This window comes from Lacerta agilis, chromosome 5, assembly GCF_009819535.1.
Source record: "Lacerta agilis isolate rLacAgi1 chromosome 5, rLacAgi1.pri, whole genome shotgun sequence".
Lineage (NCBI taxonomy): Eukaryota > Metazoa > Chordata > Lepidosauria > Squamata > Lacertidae > Lacerta > Lacerta agilis.
The window spans coordinates 66,684,320-66,707,234 of record NC_046316.1 but is presented as its reverse complement, the minus strand read 5'-3'; the positions used below and the strand labels follow the sequence as shown (position 1 = coordinate 66,707,234).

Sequence of the window (22,915 nt, the reverse complement as noted above, 5' to 3'; positions counted from 1 at the left end):
GGTAGTCCGTTCCTCTCCCTGCCGAATCGGAAGAAGTAACAATGTTTCTGGCTGTTGCTGCATTTGGCTGATACAATGTATCTATTGGAGTTTCTCTGAAAAGTACGATCTGTTAAAACCCCTGTTAGGGGAGGACTGAGACTTTTAAAGCATTTCTTCTCAAAGTCGGTGGAATATAATTTTTGCACCAGCAAGCAACTCTTCTGAATCAGATTCTCCCTGTACTTGAACCTGCATTTAGGTAAATGTGAGAGATGTGTGCTCTGATATCCCGTACTTTTCTTTGTTTTTGTCAAATAACTCCTGGAGTTCCTGCAGATATTTCTCATGGAGTTGATTAATTTCTTCAACGGTGGGATTCAGATGCTGTTTCACAGCAATAGGGTTCCCAACTGCAAAATCAAAAACAAAATAAGAAAACCCCAGTGAGAGTCATCTGTGTAATTGCTCTGATCCAAATATCTAATGATCTTTCATAAATTGTAAGGGACCTCTAGAGCTATCCAAATTCTAAACTTTCCTGCATTAGCAGAGCATCACAAATGACCTTGTCAAATGTGGACAGTAGGAATATATACCCATCGGTTTTTCAATACCACTCACACTGAGGCATGTGGATACTCTTTACTATGTTGTTTTCCTGAATCCATTTTTCAAAAATGGTTCTGTGTGATCTTAGCACTGCAGAGCAACAGCAATGTCCAAGGATGCAATATTGGCGAAATTGGCAGTATCAGTGTCACCACTTCATCAGAAGCTGTTAACAAAGATCTATACAACGAGGCTGCCTGCAACACTTCTTCATACACATACAGTATGAATGGCAATATCAATTTGCAAGTGAAAACAAACAAAATGAATGGTCATATGAAAAGTGAAGGTGGCCATTCCAAATTTTAATTTATTTATTTTAAAGAATTATATACTACTTGATTGTTGTTTTGCTTTTGTTTTTTAAATCAAAGTGGTTTACATCCAATGAACTGCTTTTCCAAACAGTCTCACATACAGATTCTTTTGCCGAAAGGAAGCCATTCTGAAAACAGATTAGTGGTTCAATATGCCCAAAGAAAATAAATTTGCAAGTGGGAAGGACTTCTGCTGTAGCTCTGTTAATTACAGGCAACTGCCTATTAAGGAATGCAAGTACTTTATTGGGCTAGTAAAATGGGCACATTTTCCTTAATATTCATAATCAAATGACTGCTGCTATCTGAACAACCTGTTTCTTTATTGTGTCATCTAAACCTAGAACTAGTTTGTAAATTTTGGACACATATTATATGGGATATGTTTACAAGTACTGTACTCAAAGATACAAAGGCATACAAAACATCATAGAATTTGTCCTTATACTTACCTAGACATTCACAGTCTAAAATCACCAGTATGCCAATTGATCTCCTTGTGTTCTTGTTTAACAGTTATGAATGTGTCTTTGTTGCAATTGTTCTTGTATACTTTCCGGTTTCCAAAAGTTAGTTATTTTGTTCAATCACACCCACCATGCATTGTTTGTATTTCTTAATGATTTCTTTCTTGCTTTTTTAAATCACTTTCATAAAGCAACAGGTTGAATCAGCACCTGGAACCTGCTCCACCCTAAAAGGCTCATGCATTGGTCAGAGTTTAAATTAAGCACTCTTTTAGGTTCCAGTGTTTTTGCAATTAGCATTCATTCTTTTCTTAGCCTCTTCCCCTCTCTCCTACACCTCCTCTAATGATCTCTAACTTGTATTTACAAATGCAAATCTACCTCTCAACATATTCTGTGGCATATCATACTGCAGCAAGCAAAACGCCACTTTTTAGAAGAGCACTTCTCTTAAAAGTTGAGCCAGAAGTGGTTTTCAGTCCTCTCTTCACTCCTGACAAAAGTGGTTAGAACATATCTTATGGTTCTGTTTACATTTTAAAGTAGCTGACATAATACTTGCACAAGACCTCAAGAATATGGTGTGTTGCTAGAAGTTTGCCATTTGAAAACTACGCAAAGTACAGGAATGGTGGAATGCAATATAGAAAAAGTACAAACCGCTCAACATATTATCAAACTCCTGCAATAACCTGGTTTTCGTAGATAACCAAATGGGAATGTAAGTGGACATTTTAAAATTATTAATTATTAGGAGCTCAAGGAGACATGCATGGGGATTATTCCATTTTATTTTCATAATTATCCTATATACCGGTAGTAAGTTCAGCTGAAAGTTAATGGGATCTGTAATCATGCTGGGATATAATGGGACCCACAATCACTGAAGTGCACCCAGTGGGCTTCTTGGTTGAGTACAGTAGAAACCCAAATCTCTCTGCTCCAAGTCCTCCTCCTCCTTTGGCGATCACTTTTTTTTTTCAAATAAACTTCAAATAAAAATGCTTTATTTTAATGTTTCAAATTATAATACATACACATATTTCTGACGAAACATACACAACCTACAGACATTTTTCAACATCTTAAAAACCAAACACTCCATCATACTTTCCTTATCTTCATCACACTCTACCCACCACCTTCCAACACTTATAAAGATGTATTAGAAGAAGAAAATGCTGTATTAAAGTTAAAAGATTATGAGGAAATAAAGGCATATATTACAGATTGGTTTCAGTACACCCAAATTAAATACAGATTACAAAAAGATAAAAAAAATAGGATTTGAAAAAGGAACTTCTAAATTTAGCAAATATTTATTACAAGAAACTTCAAAAAATATATCCAAATTATATAATTTGTTGTTAGAATGGGAGACAAAGGATGAATTAGTTAAAGAATCAATGATTAAATGGGCAATAGATATTGGAAAGAATATTATGTTAGAGCAATGGGAAAAATTATGGAAAGAAGATATGAATTTTACTAGATGTAATATATTGAAAGAAAATTATTTGAAAATACAACACAGGTGGTACTTAACACCAGAAAAAATAGCCAAAATAAATAAAAACTGCGGAGATGTCTGCTGGCGATGCAATGCAGGAAAAGGCACCATGATACACATATGGTGGAATTGCCCCAACATAGTCCGATTTTGGGAAACTGTATATAACGAGATGAAAAGAATGTTTAAATACTCTTTTAAAAAAACACCAGAAGGTTTCCTACTGGGAATAGTACCAGGCAGTTTAAAGAAGGAAGATAAAACATTATACTTATATGCAACAGTAGCCGCAAGGTTACTGATAGCAAAAAATTGGAAAAGTGGAGCAATCCCAACAAAAACAGAATGGCTCGCCAAACTTCTAGAATATCACAATATGTCTAAAATAATGGAAGAAATTGGAAGGACCACAAAAGAAAGGGCAGACAAAGATTGGAAAGGGTTCAGAGGATACTTGAAAAATTATGTTGAAAAGTTAAATCTCCTATTATAATGAACAAGTTCCGTTACAACTATTGGATATTAAATAAGTTAGACAACAAAGGGGAACTGTAAATAAACGAGAAATTGGAATAATAGTGTGTTAGAAGAAAGAAAGAGGAGAAACAGAAAGAAATTATAGCTGAGTTGACTGGAAGTCATGCACAGGGTGGGGTCCTTTGGCGATCACTCATAGCCGAGTAAGATTGTCTTCCATGAACACGGTCTTAACAGTGAGTCTGTAAGTGACTGTGGAGGCCAATTCTGGATTCACATGTCCTTCCACGTTGGGGACATAGGTTTCCTGGTGGGAGTTGATCATGGTGAGGGTTTGCCAAACGTGCCTTCCTCTTAGCATGTTTCTCCCTTTCATCCTGAGTTTGAGCATCTTCAAAGTCCATGACAACTTTGGTAAAGGCTGTTCTCCAATTGGAGCGCGCGTGGGCCAGAGTTTCCCAGTTGTCAGTGTTTTATTGCATATGCAATCAAAGTATTTATTATCTGACTGCTGTATTGAAGTTACAAGAGAGCTTTGGTGATTTTAATATATCATCTTATTTTATTTTATTTTATTTGTTGTTGCAGTTGTTTGGTTTGTATTTTAATTGTGAATTGCTCTGGGATCTTGTAAGAAGAGCAGTATATAAATGGAAATAATAGTTAAAACACATTTGGTCTGATCCACAAAGGATCTTATGATGTTCTTAACACAACATACCACACCGACCATACAACATAGGGATGTGGGTAATAAAGTATGCATTGAAGCATGTTATGTAGATTATTTTCTGCTGACAAATTCTATGAGCTACATATAAAAACAACACAGTCAAAGGCAGGGGGAGAGAAGGAAACCTATAAATAAAAGATCAGGAAAGAGACAAATGCTTATTTCAAACTTCCTCCTCTTCTGCATTTGGTGCTTAGATGGTATATGGAACCATTTGCAAGGCTAAGCGGCTACTATTTCTTGCCACAGATTTGTATATTAAACATGTGCATAGGAGATCAAATGTTGCAAAAAGAACTTACCAATAGTGTGAACAGGTTTCCTGTAAGGCATCACGCCAAAGCTATATTGAAAGATTCCTCTGCCGTGAAACAAAGGCAATGCAAACCCCATAATCTTCTGCAGTTTCTCTTGCAATGTTCTGAGCCTCGATCCTTTTGGGTTTGCAACTTGTTTGAACAGTTCATTTTCCCCAAAAGAAAACACTGGGACCAGTTGAGCCCTGCCAGAGAAAAGCAACAACGCAGTTGACATAATTCACGTCAATGGGTTGACAAGTATACCCATTTAAAGGCAGCTAAATAACTTTGGCACATACGGAAACATTCAGACCTACCATGTTCATGAAATTACACTGTAGGTGCCAGGTAGTTGTTTTTAAAAATTCATGTTGCAACCTACTGCCTCCTAGGAAAAGCTCAACAGGCAATAGGACTAAGCCTCCATTTACACAACTAAATGCAATTTAGTCCAAGACTAATCAAGGTTAGTCCAATGGGTAGTCCAGTAACTCTAAGCAGATGCCATACATCTAGGGCTTTCTTTCTCACTTTCCAAAACAATGTGAGAATTCTTCATAATTTGCATTTATCCAAATTCTGAGATGCAGTTCTCCAACCAACATTTACAAAAAGGCACATATTGGCAGGGGTGGGGGTGGGGGGATAATATAGTAGTGAAAACAACATACAAAAATGTGTTATATTAGGAGAAATTGTTTGCAAAAGTTGAAACTCCATACATAAATGTATTAGGAGAAATTCACATTAAAAGGCTGATGAATTTTCATGATGATTTAAAAAAGTCACAGATTGCTGCAGAAATATGGAGAACTGAATTGAAGGTGGGGGGAAATGAGAAACGGAGAGAACAGAAATTGACAGATTTTGTATGCAATTTTCTCTAGCCATTTCCCTTAATGTAATGCATGTCAACGCACAATGTGGCACAGCAGGTGTGCTTTCGTACTATGATGTTACTTGGCTAGGGAAATGCATTGCAAAAGTTGGAGAATGCCTTGCAGACAACTGCAGTGCTAGAGACAGACACACAGACAGACAGACAGACAGACAGACAGACGGGTTGTGTATCCGCAGCAGTGACCAGAGGAGGGATGACTGCTGGGGAGGACCACAGGGAGAAGAAACGCCATGGTGCATCTGCAGCAGCACAACAAGACTTGTCTATCTCATATCAGTCTCTACAGCACTGTAATTCTCCAGCCATTTGACTTCACCCCCAAAAACACACTCCTCCATTGTCTCCTGAGACAGACGGTGGCCAACAACAAGATATACCTATAGAATACTGTCAAGTAGTCCATTTCATGTTTTGGGTACCTACATTCCATCTTTTTCAATGACAGGTTTTCTAGATTCCCAGTTAATGTCTTGTGTGTTACCACTTTATTCTTAATGGACGAGGTCTACACATGGAACTTACCCATGTTTCAAAGCCACCTTAATGAACCCTTTCCTTTTGAGGATGCTAAGAGTTAAGCTTCCAGGACGGGCATCTAAAGACTCCTCTGCTCCTCCAATTACAATCACAGCAACATTTCCACCACCTTCATGGCTGAGCACATGAGACACACTCTTCTTGGATGCTGAAACCAGCCCTGAAAGTGTAAATAAATAAATAAATAACAGAATACCTAATCAACCGATCTGCGTTGCATGGAAACCATTACTCAGGTGGAATGAAAAAAATCTGCTGAAGTTAAATTTGTGCTCTGTACAGTAGTTAATTCTTTATTATAAACATGCAAACTGTCTACAAATGACATATTACATAATGCAATCTAATAGTCACTAATTTACCGTTTATTTCAAAATAATCCTGTATTAAGATTGTGCCCTTAATGAATTATAAGACAAATATAAATATATTTTCTAAAAACTCATATTACAGTTTATTTAAATACCTGCAACATAAATGATAAAATTATTTAATTGAATATTATAGCAGTGGGGAAAGCTTTTTAAAAAAATTGACCGAGCTTCTCATTTCATGTACTTAAAAGGGGCCCACTGACTCTCAAATTGCTCATTTCTTGGTCTACCTTCCCTTAAGCATACCAGCTCCATTAATTCTGTCACTGTAGCAAGAAAACAAATTTTACTGAAACCATTTTTGTTCTGCAGGAATTATGGGAGTACACCATTTAGTTGCTATTAATACTCTGACTAGATTTCAATGTTCTGCTCTTACATCCTTTCTTTAAGCTAACTCAAAAGATGGTGGATTCATCTTATTGGATATCCAATTATTTATTATATATGCTCTGTAACAAACTACTGTTAACTTATGAAACAGTAAAGCCTACATGCTGTTATTACTGAATTTGATGACCCCCTGGTTGGGTGTCTCCCCCTCATGCACAGGGCCAGATTAGTGTTTGATGAGACCCTAAGCTACTGAAGGTAATGGGGCCCTTAATATTCCAGCTGTCCTTTGTCAACAACAATTTGTTGCTGCTTTTTGTGTTGAATATATGTTATATGGAAATTTATGGACCTAATAGGTATCTAACCAGTGATATTTTAGAGAGCAGGCTAGCAGGCGGGGCCCATTACTTACATCATAGGAGCCTACACAACACAAAACACTGTTGCTGTGTGTAGGTTTTATTTTATTTGTTTTTTATCTTATATTTTGGAAATGTACATTCAGTTTTATTTTCCCTTTAATTTTTTGGGGGGGGCCCCCAAAAGAGTGGGGCCCTAAGCTATAGCTTGTTTAGCTTATACGTGCACTGCTCATGCAATTACCGGTAATAATCATGTGAGGGGGTGAATGAAGCTAAATCCTTCATCCCCACCTGCGACCCCCTGCCCTCTCACTACCCAGACACTGAGGAGCACATGTCTAGAGTGGAGTCTCCTCTTTCTGCATAATCTGGTGATGTGGAATGCTGTTTATCAGAAGATGGAGAACACCTGAATAGGGCTGTGAGAATCATGCCACGTCCCAGAGCTTACCTGTACTTTACGAGGTGAACAAATTGTGCCAGGTGAAAGCGTTACATCACTTCAAATGGCTGGTGAAGACATGGCTTTTCGAAAAGGCCTTTGGTGAATGATCTTTTTGCTAGCTCCATTTCTGACGGCTGTTCTACAGTTCTGAATCTTTGTGACTTGTATTTTGGTTTTCCTCATGTTGACACGGGGGCTGGATTTAATTTGGGGTGGTTATTTGCTTTTCTAGTGGGCAGCATTCAACTAAACAGTTGAACTAGCACAAGGATTATTGCTAGTGCAACAAGATGCACTACATCTCCCCTACATCTACTCTGCACCATCCCTCAAACAGCTCTGGAGGGTTGCGGGGAAACCCAGAGCAGATTTAGGTGGTGTACGAGGGTAGCAGAGGGGAATAATGTTCTGCTGCACAAGGAAAACTCCTGAAACTGGCAGAACATTCTCCTTAGTGATATGTTAAATACAGCCCACCGTTATTATCTGATTTGCTAACTGTGCTCGGTTGCTTTGGAAATCAGGTAGGGTGGCATTAAAAAAATAATACATCAATTTCATTTAAAAAAAAAGAACCCAGACACATCTGAATTACTAGGGTTTACTGCTTACCTGCACACATAATATAGTCTCTGAAAAAAGGACACCTGAACCAGAAAGGCAAGATGTGTAGGTATGGAGTCAGACCAGGGAATAACTTCTTAAAACCTGTGTATTCTGTGCAAAAGTTTCCAAAAGCTCCAGCGACAAGGACGCCATGAGGATGAAACCCAAAGAGGTAGTTTTGGCTTGGATCCAAATCTGAGGTTTTTATGAGCTGAAATAAAGGCTCAGTAAGTTCACTCTTAATTTAAAAGTTGACTGGCAATTACATACTGGCCAATTCAGATCCCACAATGACAGATAATTATTGCTTTTGCACAACAAACCTGCTCCCCCCAGACATTTTGACAAGATGGAAAGTTATGGGGAAATGCTCTGGAAAGTGTGGGGTAACACTCTCTTGATGCCGTGTTGCATAACCTCCACACCCACAAATCAGAAAGATTGCTCAAAGAACAGGTTCTCTGGAAGAGACCTCAGTTTGGGTTAAAAATAAGAAATGGAAGTAGAACTTGTAGAGTATATAGACACAGAGATCTCAGCTCCATAGTGTTATAATGCAATCTATGCACAGTTACTCGGAAATAAGTCCTGTTGTGCTCAAGCTGTTTCAGGCCAACCATAGTTGGTTTGTTAGGATTCCATAGCAAGCTGTCATTAAGCAAGAAAAGGATTGAAAGCTTTCAAAACCATTTCTTCCAGTCACATTGGTGGACAGGAGGGGAGTGTGCAAAGCCCAAGGCTTATGTAGGACCATAATGTCATGCTCAGCCGTTGTTTAGTGCAGTGTTTTTCAACCACTGTTCCGCGGCACACTAGTGTGCCGCGAGATGTTGCCTGGTGTGCCGTGGGAAAAATTGTGTTTATTTGATTCCTATTCAAGAGAATTACTTTATATATAGTCAATATAGGCACAGAGTTAAATTTTTTAACATTTTCTAATGGTGGTGTGCCTCGTGATTTTTTTCATAAAACAAGTGTGCCCTTGCCCAAAAAAGGTTGAAAAACACTGGTTTAGTGCAACGTGTGGCCATGTTTCTGTGATGGCCTCTTCACATTGGCCATCCAAACGTGCAAAATTTCAGCACAGGAATAATAATGGAACAAAACGGAAGTGGAATCCTAACGAGATGCAAACTACATTGGCTTTTCCCTTTGTGCTCTGGGACATACACAGAGTTCACAAGCGTGTGCACACAAACGCATTGACTTTCACTGCAAAATATTTCACTCACATGAATTGGAAAGTATTCCTTAAAGTATCTCCACACAGTCCAGTTTCTGACCCACTTGGATCTTCGCCCCCCAGTTTGGGGGGTTTCCCAGTCAAGGTAGAGCCAGAGTGCATAAAAAGCCGAGATAAACCAGTAATCTCCAAATACAAATATCATGAAGATTCCACAGCAGCATTGTGCTAAAACACACACACAGAAAAAACACAAAACAATTGAAATGATTAATGCAACTCATAATCTTACCTCCTTGCCATTTTCTTCTCCTTCCTCATCGTGATCCCTATGGCTGGCCAACAGTAGCCTCATGAGGGTTTTCTCCATGTACCTAATCCATGAAGGGTGCTCCCCCCACAGCCACACCAGCTTGCTGCTTTGCTTCTCTGCAACTCTCTGCTCTCAACTCTGACATACAACCTGCTCCCTGCCCCCAAAACTCGTAACACTGCCATATTGCTGTTGACAGCAGTGGAGGGTTCTATCCTATTCTTTGCATTCCCATGCCTAAGGTTGCCACTGTTATATCAGTATGTGAAACAGAGAGATATAAGTAAGTAAGTAAGTAAGTAATTTAAACAATATATACCCTTTGAAATCCTTCATCAAATGCTGGGGTTTTTATGTTGCCCTTTCAAAGACTTCTCCTTTATTTCGTTTCATTTTTGTCATTCTGCCTGATAAAACCAGAAATCAGAGCACGGAGGCATAATGTCCTGCCTTGGATAATTTAAAATGATAAATATTAATCATTTTGCTGAGAATATGTGGTTTGGTACTACAATTCCATGATATTTTCAAGCTGAAGCTGAGCAATAATTTATATGTTTGGCTTTGGGAACAAAAAGGAACCTTTCAACCACACTAATGATAAATTATTCTAAACCTGACATGTATACATGAATAGATGCAAAAGTCATTTTTCAGATGTTCACAGTCAATATGCAGCTGTCAGGGGCTGAGTAGGGCTAACACGACAGTGGCAGATACAGCAAACAAGAGCTTCAGAAAAATAGCCAGCCAACAGTACTGTTCTGTTCATGCCTACTCAGAAGTAAGCCCCATTTGCTTTCAATCCTACATCAATTCACTTAGCGGCAAACTCGTTTAAATCAATGGAACATATTTCTAAGTAGACGCGCATGTATAGGAATTCACCATTTTAAGGGAAATGAACTTGAGAAGAAATTGTCTAAAGCCAAACTTTTTGTTATTTTTAAACTCTGAATTTTGTTTCTCATCCAAATCAAATACATTTGTTTCCCGTAATATAGCTTGTATCCAAAATGCATAATCCGACACAATTTAGAAATTATTTGGCAAGAGACAAGGAGACAGAAAGGAATGGGAAGAGTGAAAGACATGGAAAGCCAGACCTTTCTTGAGTAACACACTTTCAAAAGAGAGAGTCTTCTCCCAGTGCCAAACTTTAACAGATTTAGAGCCTGCACAATAATCCCATGTACTTGCAGAATTTAAAGCAAAGGCATTCCAAGAACATTTCAGGGGAGAGGACAGTTATGATAAACTTTCCTCTTGATTTATCAAGCAAGTGGTCACGAGTTCTTGTATTACAAGTGTCTTGCAGCAAAGATTAGCAACTTCTTCGAAAAGGCGAGATGTACATATTCCATTTGTGGCCGAGCAAGTTCCTGACATGACAATGACTCAATATAGTCTCACTTGGCTTGACAGAATTACTACCCTTTCAGCTCCTTGGCAGGATTCCACATGGCTTAACATCAACATGACCTTGAGGTATGAAAGTCACACAAAGTTTGATGACTAGTACCTGGCAGGGCTATTCAAAGACTTCACAAAGGCTGCCAGCGCCACAAAGTCCCGATAGCAACAAAAGCTGATAGGATAGGTTTGCTTTCGTTCTAACCAAGGGCTTACCCTGAGATTTGCATCCTTGCTTTCCTTAGGGTAAGAAGCCAAATGATCTCAGAAACACTAAGGTTCAAGCTAACACACCCACACATGAGAGAGTTCTTAAGCGGCTTTGATTAAAAGGAAGTTGATGACCAAGTTACATAAACCTTGGACAACAACATATTTTTGGTGAAAGGCAACACAGTGACACAGGCAGTTCAACTGGTCAATCTCTGCATGTCACTCTGAGCAATGTTATAGACCTGAAAGAGTAAATGGTCAGTCATTTAGACTAGAACTCCCACCAGCCCCATCCAGAATGAGCTAGATCAGGGATCAGCAACCTTTTCCAGCCATGGGCCGGTCCACCATCCCTCAGACCATGTGGTGGGCTGGACTATTTTTTTTTTGAGGGGGGGATTCCTATGCCCCACAAATAACCCAGAGATGCATTTTAAATAAAAGGACACATTCTACTCATGTGAAAACACGCTGATTCCCAGACTGTCCACAGGCTGGATTGAGAAGGCAAATGGGCCGCATCTGGCCCCTGGGCCTTAGGTAGCCTCAGTGGCGGAGTAAGGCTCCGCGGTACCCGGGGCGGCAAAGGAAACGCCCCGGGGGCGGGGCGTCGTGACATCACATTGTGACGTCATGACGCTCCGCCCCCAGGGCGTTTCCGGGGGTGCCGGCGCCGCTTCTGCAGCCCTCTTTTAAGCCGAAGAGCTCGCTTTTAAGCTCTCCGGCTCAAAAGGAGGCTGTGGAAGCGGCGATCCGATGACAGAGTGCGCCTGCGCGTGCAGGCGCACTCCGTCGTCGGGCCGTGCGCTGCCGCTCCCAGGGTGACGGAGGGAGCGGCAGCGCGTGGGAATGGTGGGAGGGGCTGCCTCTTGTCCCCCCCACGTGCCGCCGTTCGCTCCGTTGCCCCAGGAGCAGCAGCACCGCACACACCGTGCGCTGCTGCTCCCGGGGGGACGGAGCCAGTGGCAGCGCGTGGGGCTGACAAGCGCCGGCCCCTCCTGCCACTCCCCACGCTGCCGGTCACCCCGGGAGCAGCAGCGCTGCACGGATGGGGTGCTCCCTCGGCCGTGCGCTGTTGCTCCTGGGGTGACGGAGGGAGCGGCAGCGCTTGGGAATGGCGGGAGGGGTTGCCGCTTGTCACCCCCATGCGCCGCCGCTCGCTCCGGTCGCCCCGGGAGCAACAGCGCACGGCCGAGGGAGCACCCCATCCGTGCAGCGCTGCTGCTCCCGGGGTGACCGGCGTTGCCTGGGGAGTGGCGGGAGGGGCGCCGCTTGTCACCCCCACCCGCCGCTTGTCGCCCCCACCCGCCGCTTGTCGCCCCTGTCGCCCGGGGGCGTACCGCCCCCACCGCACCCCCCTAGCGACGCCCCTGGGTAGCCTACCCCTGAGCTAGACCACCACTCTTGTTTGCATTTAATTTCAGTTTAGTTCCTGCACCTTCTTGTTCAATTTATCTCTGACTTTCTCCACATGTATGATTTCTCCTACCCCGGTTGCAGGCTTGGGCTTTCCCCAGGGGTCAAACCCCTACTATAACCCATGAATCTAAGCAGGTGGCCTTGGACCAGTCACAATCTCTGTGTACCTCACAGGGTTGTTGTGAGGATAAAATGGGAGATGGAGAGGGTAGTTTGTTAAGGGTTCTGGGAATTGTAGCTCTGTGAAGGGGAAAACTACAATTCCCACGATTCAATTGGAATGGGGGTGCTTTAAATGTGTACACAAGCTAAATGTGTTTCCCATGACCAGAGGCACTTTCCGTCATATATTCCAAGACAGAGGCTTATTACTGAAAATGCATTCTAAGTTATCCCTCTGCTGGGTTTCACCTCTAGCACAAATGAAACTGAGGGCAGGGCACAAATATCTTGTGGTTTGGGCAGGGTTTTTTCTCTTTACAAAAGAGGTTTGCAACTGCTTTTATGTCCCATGGGGAAACAGGGTGGCTAGAAGGAAACAGGGCCATAGGTGACACATTAATGGCCAATGAGGAAATGAGACTGAAAGAAAATACCCCACATGACCTAGGAGCAGCAGTGGGGAAACTTTTTCAGACTCCCTAAGGATATTCTGAGGGCTGTGGGTTAGGGAACCAAAAACACAACCACTTTAGATGCACTGTGTGTTACAGCAAGCTGTCTATAAGGAAAGAAAAGCTCAAGGATTCCAGTGTGTTTACATGTGTGCTCCCTAGGCCTAGATCTTGCAATTCCTTCACCTGAACCAGAGTTTGTTACTCCCTGCTGAATACTAGACTAACCACCAGATGACAGCCTTGCAAAGTCCTTAATATATGTTGCTATGATTATGAACTTTGCACCCTCTGTGGATTCCAGAACCTGTTCCCGGTAACAACAACAACAACAACAACAAAGGACAGGATCACACTTCAAAATGACCTTAACAGATTAGAGAACTGGGCCAAAGCAAACAAGATGAATTTTAACAAGGAGAAATGTAAAGTACTAAACTTGGGCAAAAAAAAATGAAAGGCACAAATACAGGATGGGTGACACCTGGCTTGAGAGCAGTACATGTGAAAAGGATCTAGGAGTCTTGGTAGACCCAAACTTGACATGAGTCAACAGTGTGATGCAGCAGCTAAAAAAGCCAATGCAATTCTGGGCTGCATCAATAGGAGTATAGCGTCTAGATCAAGGGAAGTAATAGTACCACTATATTCTGCTCTGGTCAGACCTCACCTGGAATACTGTGTCACGTTCTGGGCACCACAGTTCAAGAAGGATACTGACAAGCTGGAACGTGTCCAGAAGAGGGCAATCAAAATGGTCAAAGGCCTGGAAACAATGCCTTATGTGGAACGGCTTAGGGAGCTGGGTATGTTTAGCCTGGAGAAGAGAAGGTTAAGGGGTGATATGATAGCCATGTTCAAATATATAAGAGGATGCCATATAGAGGAGGGTGAAAGGTTGTTTTCTGCTGCTCCAGAGAAGCGGACACGGAGCAATGGATTCAAACTACAAGAAAGAAGATTCCACCTAAACATTAGGAAGAACTTCCTGACAGGGAGAGCTGTTCGGCAGTGGAATTTACTGCCAAGAAGTATGGTGGAGTCTCCTTCTTTGGAGGTCTTTAAGCAGAGGCTTGACAGCCATCTGTCAGGAATGCTTTGATGGTGTTTCCTGCTTGGCAGGAGGTGGGACTGGATGGCCCTTGTGGTCTCTTCCAACTCTATGATTCTATGATTCTGACAACAACAACAACAACAACAACGGTGTCTCGGGGTATTTGGCAACAATTTTGAGGATTCCCTTTAAATAAAAATAAAAAGTGGGCAGTTCACAGAAGAGCATCAGCTTCACTTCCATTCCTGCTGTAAGTGTTTATCCATATAATAAATATATACAATCTCCTCTATTTCTGATGTTCAGATTGTGATTGCTGTTGCTTTCGTAGCCAAAAACAGCAACATCCATGGACAAGAAGAAGATAGTGGGTTGGGGACCCTGCAGTGTTCAGGGGGAAAGCCTAGGAAGTGGAGTGATTCACAAACAGAACTAGGAGGACCAAGGACTCAGCTACATTGGCAAAGAAAAATCACTTTATATGCATTGTTTGTGTAGTCTAACACTGTGACACCAGAAGGCGCTGTGGAGTTCCATTTTTGCTAACCCGATTTCTAATACAAAGTTTGCAATGCGTTTAACTGAAATGCTTCTTCGATGTGTCTAGATCCAGCCCAAGTGTGCTCAGTGAACTGCTCAGGGTGGTGGAAAAGAACGGAGCAACTGGAATCCTGAATAGGGAGCCCAACACACTGCAACATTTATTTGCACTTCAATACCCACTTTTTGTGTTAGATGGCATATGCAAGCAGATTCATCGTGAGATTAGAGATTCCCTAGGTTTAAAAAGAAGATAACTGTGCTTCTGTTACAGGGCAGGAGGTGTCATTGCAGTGCTTTCAGCAATGAGCAGCGATGGAGAGAGCGGTGTTGGCATTCAGACAACATCCCTATTTTCAACTGTATGGAACGGCAACATACATGAAAGCAAGCGCTTGGAGCCAGACTTCCAGTTTGGCTTATTTGTATAGCTCCTCATCTAAACAGCCTGACTCCAGTCAGACATGCAACATAGGCACGACATCATTTGGGATCTAATGCATAAAAGAAAAACCTAACGGAAAAGCACCACACAAAGTCATTGCACTGAAGCAAGTTGTCTCCCCTTTGCTTAATCCGCGCTGGGTGTTCAGCAAACAAAACATTATTGCACTAATTGGATTAAGCAGGAAACACTTGTCCGAGGCTGTGCCTCTAGCTTCTATTAATAAATAATAAATGGTTTAGGAGCTGTCAGAGCATTGGATGGAATGACAGAAAGTCAATTCATCCTCACCGACAAAGAATGCACAAATCGTACTTCAAACTTCCTCAACTGAATTGCCAAATGTCCAGTGCTTCACTTCAATGAAGGATGCAATTCAGAGCATGAAGCAGTTAATCAGCCTTTATTGCTATCCTGCTGAGGGAGTATTGTACATTTAATAAAACCACTAATTAGTTGTTTTCATGTTGCTTCCATATGTAATAGTGACCTAGTAACCTATCCTGCTGAGTTTTGCTTTATTTGTTTATGCTTAGGAAATTGGTTGCATTTCTTGTTTTGCAATGGCAGTAATCGTAAATACATTCAATTGGAAGTGGTATTTTCTGAAACTGGTAGGACTTACTCCCACATCAATGGGTTTAGGATTGCGAAACTGAACAGCTGCACATAACTCATATTGGCAAAGATTGTAGCTTCTCAGAAGGAAATGTACAAATCTTAATTTCCTATATATACAAAACAGTTTTAGCATATTGTGTTGACATTTTGTGTCCTCAAAAAAACCTCAGTCATCACCAGCACCCTTTGTTGGAATCTTTTAAGCAAGAGACTTCAGAAGAACTATTTCAACAGCTATAAACCAAGGCTATCAATAGCTATAATCTATGATGACTATGCTCTACCACTACAGACCGAGGCATTATGCCTCTGAATACCAGTTGTTGCAAATTGCAGGTGGGCAGAGTACTGTTGTGCTCACATCTAGCTTGCAAGCTTCCCACAATGCATCTGGTTGGCCACTGTGAGAACAGAATGCTAGACTAGAAGAAGAAGAAGAAGAAGAGTTTGGATTTGATATCCCGCTTTTCACTACCCGAAGGAGTCTCAAAGCGGCTAACGTTCTCCTTTCCCTTCCTCCCCCACAACAAACACTCTGTGAGGTGAGTGGGGCTGAGAGACTTCAGAGAAGTGTGACTAGCCCAAGGTCACCCAGCAGCTGCATGTGGAGGAGTGGAGACACGAACCCGGTTCCCCAGATAACGAGTCTACCGCTCTTAACCACTACACCACAGACTAGATGAACCATTTGCCTGATCCAGCAGGCTTATTTTTAGTTCTTAAAAACTCTGGTGGTGCAGGCACAGCCAAGAGTGACCCAAGTTTATTCTCCCTTCCATTCTTTTTCATGGACTTTATTTAGAAAAATGTCTAGCCTAGTTTTCCAAAAAGTGCAGGGTAGCTCACAAAGCAAACTTGTGGCTTTGGAAAAGTTTTCTTTCACATCAAAGGAAGTGCTTTCAGAAAGACAGCTTTTTCAAGTCACAGGTGGGCTGTGCAGATTTTGTTGGTCCAAGCAGTAAACTGGAGACTATCTGAATGGTTGTATATAAAACTCTGCACTGGTTGGTATGGCTATTTTTAGTAACTCCTCTTTGCCCTGTTTTCAGTTAGTAGTACAGCATCGAGCAATCTATGGTAATTCACACAAAAACTTAAAAATTACAGCTAAACTGTGGTTAAAGCTTTTTTTTTTTTTTAACAACCAAGAAGTCTCAGCGAACCAAGATTTGGTTGGAAAATTGAAGCCCTGACTGCAGTTTGCTGTAACAAATGGCTCGACAGTTATGGTGAAGGATCTTAGAAGGTCATTTCCGATGGATAATGGGCTGACTAGTAGCCACTCGTTATGGTTATGTTATGTTTTTATAGGGGAGAGGAGGAAGGCTTGGCTACTGAAACCCTGCACAACCATCTCAATGAAGGAACAATAAATATTTGTTTTGCATGGTTGTTGTTTTTTAAGCATACCTTTCTTAATGCCATTTCTGTTCATCATTCAGGTTTAAGGAGTAGGGCATGGGTTATACTGTAGCACTTCACCATGGCGCTACTGTAGTATTATTTTTCTTTCCTTCTCCCCCAAATAGCTGCATCTGATTATACTGGCACAATAACTTTGGTATCTCTTTGACTGTGCCTCTTCTCCATATTCTAATTTGCAAGATTAGTTTCTCCTGTTACAAATTACCATCCTACACACACACACATATATACACTAACCAAATATTTCAGTACGTCTAGTACTGTTTCTAGTACGTCACAGAAGAGTCCTAAAGTCAGGCAGTTATCAATTACTTAGGGGGCAATTGTATGCTGGCATAATTTTCTCATCCCAGTTCAGGCAGTTGAAGTGAGGCCAAATGCAACTTCCAAAAAGGGGCATTCTGGGTGTGGGACCAGAGAGGAGGGACTTAAATTGGAGCCTGACCCTATTCAGCTCAGTCACGTGACTTACGAGGTAGCACTTAACACTGCTTTCCGCCAGCTTCTGCCGCATAGGATTGCTCTCTTAGAATCCTAGAGCCATCGCATCCTTTCCGCGAGAGCGCGCAAAGCTCATCGCAAATGTATAAAGTTCCAGTAGGCAGTTTTCCAAATTCCCACGTGGGACACTGAACGCATCTTGCCTGTTTCTAGATGGTGCAGTCTGAGCTTAAAGCACTTTTACTCTGAAGCAAACCCCACTGCTTTAAATGGGGATTTCGTCACAAAGACGTGTGCACGGGCTTGCTGCCTTACTCTGCAGTAAGCCACATCAAGTGAGATGGGGTTTCTTTCCTAGCAAACGCGTTTAGAACTGCAAGCCAACAGCCAGACAGCTCAGGTTTCCTAAATCCCACTTTGTTTCAATGCGACTTACTCTTTAGTAAGCCAGCAGCAGGCTTATAGCATAGCTGTTTAGGACTGAGCCTCAGCTCGGCGAGATTTACTTGCGAGTCAATTTGCACCGTGTCTGAGATCGAATCCTGCCCCATCCTATGCATGTTTACTCAGAAGTAAAACTTGCTGAACTGCCTGCACAGAATTCCATTATAGCCCGATCGTATATACATACCCTTCGACAGCTGGGATAGCTCAGTCGGTACTTAATCTCAGGGTGTGGGTTCGAGTCCCACTTGGGCAAAAAGATTCTTTCATTATATGGGCATGTGCCTCGTGACCCCTTCCAACTCCATAATTCCCAGCTTCAACCAGGCTTATTCTCAGAAAAGCAAGTTTTTCACTAGCCTACGTCGCGAACACGTTTGTTTACTGCGAGGTCCGTTTTTGTTTACGTCCAAGTGAAGCTTGGCGAGGATCGGGCGCGTAGATGCGCCCTAACCCAAAAACAACCTCCCGAAAGGCGGGAGAGGGCGCTTACCTAGCAGCAGGAATGAGAAGACCCATTGAAACACGGCGGCCGTCTGCAGCCTCCTCTCCAGGGGGATGTTGAGCGGGGCGAACTCGACCTTCATGGCGCGCCGCCGAAGAGGCTTCACGCCAGAAGGCGCCCAAAGGGCAACGGCGAGCGCGGCTTCTCGCCTCCCCCGGGGTGGGTCCTCCTCGCGGGCCGGGCTGCGCCTGGCCAGTGGAGAGAGCCCATCGCCCCTTCCAAGTTTGGAGATCCCGAGGCGGGGCTCGCCGGCACGATTCCTGCCATGCCGGCGCGGCGACAGTTGGAGACATAGACGAGAGCTTTGCGCCTCGGTCCGCGCCTTCCCCGGCGCCTAGGATCCGCCCTGGCTGCCGGCAGGGAGCAAGGAGAGCGCTGCTTCCTTGGGCCGGTCGCGGAAAGTGGCGGCAGCCCCGAAGGAGCCCCTCGGAGGCGGTGTTGCTCGTGGGGAGGGGGAGCCTGTGGCCGAGGAAGGGGAGTGGGCCGCGTGTCGTGCCATACGCGGCACAACATGCACAAACTAAGTTGGGAGGGCTTTCTTAGATCTCCGATCCATTTCACACTGCCACATGATCCACTCGAAACACATCTTCCCTGAAGTCCTTATTGTAAGTAAGGAAAGCCCTGTTGCTTTCGAGGCAGTTAGCGTCCCAGTAAGCCCGTTTAAGCCTTAAAAATAAATAAATAAAATCAGTTTATCCATTGCTATCATTTGTAACTGAAAAGTGTTTTTCATTTAATCCCAACAACGGGATGGAGTGAGTTACTTGCTGGGCGCAGCTCTCCGCCCCGCCCCGCGCTCTTTTCTGGCTCCCCCATGCAATAAGCCGTCTCTTAGTTCAAAGATCCAATAATCGGTCTGCAAATGTAATTTGCTTCAGGGGCGTCGATTACAGCTGCAGAAAATACAAAAGTGTCTCTTATTCGTGTGAAGCCGCCGGTTCAAGGAAACAGCCTTGAAAGGGCAGATGCATTTAAACATGGCTTCTCCCCCCGACAAAGAATCCTGGGAATTGTGGTTCGTTAAAGATGCTGGGAATTGTAGTTCTGCGATGGGGGGATTCTAGTTTCCAAGAGTCTTCAGAGGGGGAGTCAAGTGTGTTAAATGTCTGTTGACTGTGCTTTGAAAGTATCATGAGGATTTGCCCTTTGTCATTCCTGAGGATGACTTACACCACAGAATGGAATGGTGGTGGGGTGACCAGATTGGTTCTCCTGGACATCTTAGCATTGACTGGCCATTTGAGCTGGGCTTAGGAGGCTTGGTGTTAATGGTGACCAGTGACATGGGTCTTGGGGACAATTTTTAATTGGACAATGTTCAGGTGCAAATTTCCCCTTGCAAGTACAGTATATTGATTGGCCTTGTATAAAACCATATCATAGGAGCCAACTCCTGGGGCCAAGGTCCGTTTGCCCTCTCCAATAAAATAGCTGAAAAGACTGGACCATAACTGTCAGGTCTCCCTTTTTTTGCAGGAAACTCCCTTATTCCAAGGCGTTTCTCGCTGCTATCCCTGATTTTTTTATATCCCTTAAATTTCCCTTATTTCAAAGGGAATATTCCTCTCCCCAGGCATGTCCCTACCCTGTGGTGCCAGTGGCACGGGGAACCAGGGTCGGGCGGCAAGCTGAGTGTCTGGGAAGGAGAGTTGGAGTCCAGGGAAAGCAGAGCTTCTCCCCCTCTGCAATCCTAGAGCGCAGCTGAGGGAGGAGGAGGAGAGGTTGAAGGGATTGGGATGGTTCTGACAAGAGGAGAGAGGTGAGAAGCCGGTTGCAAATTATGGTCCCCCCAGGGGCGTAGCAAGGGGGCGGGGGGTGGGCGTCCCGCTCCGTGTTCCAGGGAAGGGGAGGTGACACTCTGGCCGGCTCGCCCCGCCCCGCTGGGCGGGCCCCGAACGGGGCCATGCCCCCTTCCCCCTTCCAGCAGCTATTTTTCGGTGCGAAGGGCGGGCCAGCGAGGAGGAGGCATCACGCTTGTCACTGGCATGACACCCCCTCCTCGCTGGCCTGCCCCTCGCACAGAAAAAAAGCCACTGGAAGGGGGAAAGGGGGAGGCAAAGCAGGCACTTGAACATGCCTGCTCTGCTTACCTTTCCCCCCTCCCAGCGGTTTTTTTGGTGGGGGTGGGCCAGCGAGGAGGGGGTGTCATGCCAGAGACAAGCGTGACGCCCCCTCCTCGCTGGCCTGCCCCTCACACAGAAAAAAGGCCGCGGAAAGGGGGAAAAGGGCAAGCTTCCCCCTTTCCCCCTTTCAGTGGCATCCACGTGCGTCATGCCCCTCCCCCAGGGGGGTGCCTCCGCGCCGCCGCTGCCCCGGGCAGCACAGAGGCTTCCTACGCCCCTGGGTCCCCCCTATCCTGCTTTATAGGTGTAGAGGTCCCTTATCCCGCAAGAGAGAACCTTTTGGGAATGGCACATGCAGAAAGAGAGGAGTGAAATCCATCCATCCATTTGTCCAAAAATAGCAGATCAAGAATAAATATTTGCTTTCCTTATTACTGTATTGCCATCTGCCGGCCATTCCTTGAAACTACAGGCTGGGATTTAATCAGTGCCAGATTTATGTATAGGCTAAGTAGGCTGAAGCCTAGGGCCTCTAAATCTAGGGGGCCTTGCCAGCCCCCCCCCCCCGCTCCCCAAGACTTCATGTGAGGGCAGGACAACTTGGGCCTCTAAATCTAGGGGGCCTTGCCAGCCTGCCTACTCTCCAGTGCCGCAGTCTCCCCTCTCCCAAAATTGCAAACCCAAGACTTCATGCAAGGGCAGGGCAACTCAGGACCAGCAACTATTAGACTCAGGGCTACCCAATGGGGCCCAATTTGAAGCAGTGGGGTGCAACTTGGTTTTTTTTTTTTTTTTTGTAGGGCCCCAGTTCACACCCAAAGTCTGCAAAATCTTATAGATATAAATAAAATCCATCTAGATTGCCTTGGTGCAGGGGCCCCCTTAGGAGCGGCCCGTGGGGCCCAAGTTGGCCAAATTGCTCCAATTGCCTTAAGGTCAGCCCTGATGAGACGGTGTAGGGGTTGGACTGACAAGCCCTGCACCTTCTAGGTCCCTGATGTCACCATTCAGAGTACAGACTCAAGGACTTGTTATGGAAATAAAGGGGGGCACTTATTGGAAATCAGTTTTGTCACCTCTTCCCCCCAAACCCTGAGACAATGAGCCCAGCCACCTTTTATTCACAGTCGCATAAGCACTACACTACAGCATGGCCTGCACCCAATCTTGTTTTTGTACAATCTTGTTTGTCCTCAGTAACCAAAATTATATTATCAACGTATACAAGCATAAAAGTTCTTTTCCTTCATTTGCAAGGAATCATACAAAACAAAGTTGCACTAATAAAGAAACGTTCCAGTGTGGCAACAGAAAGCAAACTAAAAATGCTTTTGCAGTTGATCAAAACTATCCAGCAATATCAAGTTATAGGAAAACTGGTGCTACTAACAGTAATCCTTCTGGTTGGTTAATTGGTTTGGCAACTTCCAGGCACATATGTGTGATGCTAATTATTTTCCCCAAGAGTTGAATGATAACTGATCAGAGGCAGCTACCCGAGAGCTATGAGATTCAGGTGAGGGTCAGATGACTTGTCAATCCCAGCAGGTATATAAGAGGACGACCAGGCCTGCGGCCTGCCCAAATATAACAGGATATAGAGACGTTTCACGTGAATTCAGTTTGCTAACTGTATCCATGTGTCTCAGGCTGCACAGCTTTGCCCACTTGCCTGGGAGTAAGCACCACTGAACTCGATGGGGCTTCCTTCCCACAGACATGCCTAGGACCGCACTCTGTCAATCATCTGTAACCACCCCACAAACACACTGGGGTACAAAGACAACAAATGCATAAAGTTCCGCCAAAAATAAAACAACAAAGTTAAATTAACAACTCCCTCGCCCCCTCACAGCACTCTGCCCCGCAGCCAGCACGCAGCTAAATGCAGATCCGGTTCGCTCTATACATTTGCACGCAGAGACAGACACGTTGCCTCGCTTGCAGGCGGCGGAACTAAATGAGTCCGGAAGACGAAGGTGTGGGGGTTGTTATTTCTCTTCTAACCCTACGTAAGTCTATGGGCAGAGAGTGTTGCTGATGCAAACATTATGATATTTAGTTATCTTCATCTTGCCTGATCAAAGGTCACCCAAAAAGCAGGCGAATTCCCATCTGCTAATGAAGGCGCCTCAATAATGATCTAGCCCCTCGACTATCTTCATGACAGCCTATGTATGCCCTTGAGTGAGCCGAGCGAGCTGGGAGAAATCGGAGCGCCGCGGCGCGAATCAGGCACTGATTTAGACAGCGCTCGTTAAAGA

General features: G+C 43.9%; 1 protein-coding gene across 1 annotated transcript; it reads right to left on the bottom strand.

Moving 5' to 3' along the window:
- Positions 1 to 191: 191 nt before the first annotated feature.
- LOC117047297 (2-acylglycerol O-acyltransferase 1-like) lies at positions 192 to 18,851 on the bottom strand. Its single transcript, XM_033150253.1, has 6 exons — positions 18,574 to 18,851; positions 9,188 to 9,366; positions 7,962 to 8,166; positions 5,818 to 5,992; positions 4,398 to 4,597; positions 192 to 392 (listed from the first exon to the last, which is right to left on the bottom strand). Exons 1-6 carry the CDS (start codon positions 18,665 to 18,667, stop codon positions 238 to 240), a joined length of 1,008 nt encoding a protein of 335 aa, XP_033006144.1. The 5' UTR covers positions 18,668 to 18,851; the 3' UTR covers positions 192 to 237.
- Positions 18,852 to 22,915: the final 4,064 nt, after the last annotated feature.

What these genes read in the sequence shown, in the direction of transcription:
- LOC117047297 (XM_033150253.1), bottom strand. Translation starts at nt 18,667, where the DNA reads ATGAAGGTCGAGTTCGCCCCGCTCAACATCCCCCTGGAGAGGAGGCTG. An exon ending in AGGAATACTTTCCAATTCAT is followed by an intron (nt 8,167 to 9,187) that starts GTGAGTGAAATA and finishes CCTTTATTTCAG; the next exon opens with CTCATAAAAACCTCAGATTT. An exon ending in AGACTATATTATGTGTGCAG is followed by an intron (nt 5,993 to 7,961) that starts GTAAGCAGTAAA and finishes TTACACTTTCAG; the next exon opens with GGCTGGTTTCAGCATCCAAG.